Raw genomic sequence first — 4349 nt, forward strand, 5'->3', positions numbered from 1 at the left:
GCTTTGGGACGTTAAACCCCAAAAACCAACCCAAACCAAACTGAAATTTGTTGTCTGCCTCTTTGAGATGAAAAATTTTGAATTTTTCCTTCACTATTTTCGAGCATGAAATTCAGTTAATGGTATCTGAGAAACAGGAATTGCAACAGCCATTTCTCTTCAGCAAGAAAACTGTCATTGGTTTAAGTGTTTTCCCGATTCAAGGTTACCCTATATTTTAAACTGTACAATGTATTATGTGACAAGAAATCGTCAAACACAATAGCTGTGGTTTTAGAAATGACTGGAAGTGATAAGGGAATACATTTACTTAGAGCAGGTAGTGACCGCTGATCCGGATCATGAAGGGTAATAACTAGAGGAATATGAATGGGGTGGAGTGCATATGGCAGGTTCTCTCAGATCATGAATGGCAGTTTTTCAATACCCCTCAAGAGAAAAGTATACAACAGCTGTATCCTACCGGTATTCACCTGTGGGGCAGAAACGTGGACGCTAACGAAGAGGGTTCAGGTTAAGTTAAGGACAACGCAACGAGCTATGGAAATAAAAATGATATGCGTAACGTTAAGAGATCGGAAGCGGGCGGAGTGGGTGAGGGAACAAACGCGGGTTGAAGACATCCTAGTCGAAATCAGGAGAAAAAAGGGTGCTTGGGCAGGGCATGTAAGACGAAGGCAAGATAATCGCTGGTCCTTAAGGGTAACGGAGTGGATTCCAAGAGAAGACAGGCGTAGCAGGAAGCAGCAAAAAGTTCCATGGGCTGAGGTTTGCAGGAACACGGTGGACATAGCTGGCGAAGGACAGGGTTAATTGGAGAACATGGGAGAGGCCTTTGCCTTGCAGTGAGCGTAGTCAGGCTGATCATGATACTTGCAGAAGAGCTTGCTCATGTTAAAATTTTCATTTGGTAAATATGTGCTTGTTTTACATGCACACAGATTTTGAAAGGACTAGCATAGTGATAATTGTATTGGGCTTCATAAAATTGTCGCTCTGAACGAAGGTTTGCAATGAAAGGTGTCTGCACTTGGTCACAATATAGGTACGCACTAGTGGCGACATGACACACACGATCAGTACATTCTAGTTGTATTCTTTCTTTTTTTCATGGGGTTATATGTAGGATAGTATGAAAAGGGCATTGGAATTGACTCTTACTTGCATTATTTTCATTCATGTTTGCAGGCACCCGGAGAAATGCACGCATAGCCAAAGCTCCTTCACTCAGCCGAGCAAGCTACGGCATCATCCAGCATCTTAGTTTCTTTTGAGCGCTTACAGCTCACTGCGGTGGATTTGGTAGATGGGTTTACTTTGCTTTTGGCAGTGTTCTTGGCATTTAATGTCAAGTACACCCCAAAAACAAAGCGGGCTTGTCTGCTGCTTGAGACACTAATGGGGCTTGATCCTAGCGAGCGCCTCCCGAGCGTGTTTTGGGCAGCCACACCAATCACAGCAATGACTTGAGAAATAAAAGTTATCAGTGTTGTACATTTGTGTCATTATTTCTTGAACCATTGTTATTCCCAACGCACCATACTAATGTGCAAACTGTAGTGCAGCCATAAAGTAGTTGTATGAGCAAAAATTATTCTACTCAAAGATTATAATCCCTTTTGCTCATTACTCTTTTGTAGATGTAGCGCAGGTGGATCCTGCAAAACATATGACCAACTTGCTCTGAAGAATATGTGAAATAAGAAAATTAGTAGGATACATTTAAAACGCGTGAAACTCCTTTTGAAGGAGTAAAATAAGATCTGGGCTGATACTCCTTGAAGGAGTATAGTCACTCTAACAAACGGAGTCCTGGAACTCTACCTGAAAGAGTAGTAGGATGCTGTTTCAATGTGGTAGCTTTACTCCCTCGGAGGAGTGCCTGTAGTCTATTGCAGGAGTAGTACAGTACTCCTTGAGTAGGTGTTGGATCACTCTTTGTCCAGAGGGAGTAATTTTATTCTGGAAAAAGGAGTGGAATATGGGACAAGCAAATACTCCTCCAAAGTGTGTTCTGGGCACTCCTCTGTACTCCTTTAGTTCTAGAGTGTAACTAGAAGAATGCCACAGACGATGACAAGCAGGACGTGACGATGGTCGTGGCAGAACATACGAACAGAGAAGAGAAGATGAAGGGCTTGCCGTCACGATGAAAGAGATGATGAGCTGGTGAAGCCAGGTCCAAGAAGGCGGAGGAGCCACCGGTTTCTGGAAGTCAACGTCGAGGCCCGTGGACACACCCGACGGCAGGGGCTGGGGTACTTGTTTCTCATGTGAGTGTCGGTGGTCAATGGGTTCTCTGGTCAGTGGCGGCGGTCTCGGTTCAATGGGGTCGTAGGTCGTTGAGTCTTCTAAGTTCTCATGTGGGTTCTCATGTGGGCGGTGAGTGGGGTCACAGGGCAGTTGGGGCGGTCGTTGTGTCGTCGTGTCTTCTGGCCGGGGCTTGGGGAGGGCGGTGAAGAGCGGCGGCGTCGGGGCATACCTGGCAGGCTGTTGAAGCGCCGGGAGGTGCGAAGCCGTGAGCTCTCCGCAGAAGACCTCGGTGTACAGCAGGCTCCTAAGCTCCGGGACCGGGATGAAGAAGGTACCCGGCACCTCACACCAAATGTTACGAGACGGCAAGGGATGAAGAAAGGACTGCATGACCGATGGCGATGATACAATTTAATGTCTGCGAGCCTGGCACGAGCGCTCCTGCCCATGCCACTGCCCGCTTGGTCGTCTTCTAGTCCGTCACAATATCTTCCACATGGTGTGGGCATGTACTCAAAATCCCCAACTCCCCACCTCCCCCTCCCCCTACCCCTTTCAGAGAGGAATGGGAGACTGCCCTCCTCAACTGCTCCTCGCTTGAGTCTCAAAGGGCTCTGGTGAAACGGGCGATAGACGGGGCATTGTCATGCGGTGTCCCGGACTAGGGACGCCGACCATGTAGCGGGGCCACTCTGTGGCTCCCAAACTCTATTTCAACAATTGAAAGTTTTCACCACCACCACCACCAGTCGGAACCGGCATGTTTGGGGTGGTCAGGCGTTCGACATAGAGGTAAACGACCGGTACGATGAGTACTTGTATTATCTGCAAACCACCAGCTCGATGTGGGTGCACCCAAGTGTGGAAGGTGTGCGCCGCAATGGTCGCAGACATCACTGTGCCTTCGTGCATGACGAAGACCTGTACATCTCTGGTGGCTGCAACGGACAGCTGGGCGCCTACTTTGGAGACATGCACAAGTATGACATCGAGAACTTGTGTTGGGTTGAAGTGACACCACGAGGGTTACGCCCATCTGCTAGGCGCTCGGCCGGCTGGAGCGTGATGGGAGAGAGGGTGTTAATTTTCGTTGGCTTCGGATCTGCACCACACCATGCAAACCGAGAGCGCGGAGACAATGCTTCTGAAGAGGGAAAGGTGGTGACGGACCTGCACGTGTTGCACTTAGCACCGACACTGCGGAGCTTTTGTCTCCTTTCTGTCATCGATGCAGGTCTTGATGTAGGTGGATTACCGGCAGCTATTGGAAACCAGATCTACGCTATCTCTTCTGGCTCATCATGACAGCGCACTCGTGCTGCGCCTCATACGAACGGCGCGCCTTCAGCAGAGCCACAGACGGTGGTGAGGCGACGACGGTAGTGATTTCAGGGCATGTACTTAGGTAGGTAATAATTCTTTTTTTTCTGAGAAACACATTAAAAACCGAGCTTCCGCGGCGGGCAGCCATTGGCCCCCTATCGCCTATGAGCGCCCTGCTCTGCGATTTGCGTTCCACCCTCGGCAGCCAGCGGAACCGGGACCAGCAGGATTTGACTGAACCACGCTCAATCGTTCGTCATCCGTCAGATGGCGCTGTCGGCGCTCGCGGAATAGAGTCACTGGAACTCTATTGCAGAAGGGCGAAGGAACTTTTTCACCCGCTGTCATGGCGTGGCTGACTAGCGACGGCCATGGCACTAACAAAATAAACAAAATAAAAATAAATCTTGGAAATCAGGGAAAACTTTCCTTCCCGGTTTTTTTTTTCATTTCTCAGAAGGAAAAAACGCTCGAAAATTTCCTACAGTAGTTACGGGCACAGTTCCACATCATTGCGCACTGCGAAAATTGTTCCAAATGAGCTGTTTGCAAGTCTGCCCAGCAGCTGCAGTTGTCCACATGGTGGCAAGGCCACTGCAAGAATTAAACCCTGACGTCGGTCACATTTCCGCAACTCCTAATTGCGTTATCTTCTGTTTCGACGACAGCGCAGGTTTTTCTTAAATACGAACTCCTTAAAGCTGTCGTTTAAGGAGCTCAACTCACGCTTTTTACGCTCCCGCGTTAAAACTGAACTTTTTCACACCAATTAC

The 4349-nt window shown here is 48.5% G+C and overlaps 1 protein-coding gene across 1 annotated transcript; it reads left to right on the top strand.

Moving 5' to 3' along the window:
• Nucleotides 1-3096: 3096 nt before the first annotated feature.
• On the top strand, nt 3097-3558 carry LOC149357078 (kelch domain-containing protein 3-like). Its single transcript, XM_089576497.1, has one exon. The coding sequence runs from the start codon at nt 3097-3099 to the stop codon at nt 3556-3558; it is 462 nt and encodes a 153-aa protein (XP_089432623.1).
• Nucleotides 3559-4349: the final 791 nt, after the last annotated feature.

The sequence above is a fragment of the Amblyomma mixtum genome, chromosome 3 (genome assembly GCF_055824585.1).
Source record: "Amblyomma mixtum isolate Tamu chromosome 3, ASM5582458v1, whole genome shotgun sequence".
Classification (NCBI taxonomy): Eukaryota; Metazoa; Arthropoda; class Arachnida; order Ixodida; family Ixodidae; genus Amblyomma; species Amblyomma mixtum.

Excerpts from the sequence above, each read along its gene's own strand:
- LOC149357078 (XM_089576497.1), top strand. The coding sequence starts at position 3,097 with ATGTGGGTGCACCCAAGTGTGGAAGGTGTGCGCCGCAATGGTCGCAGA.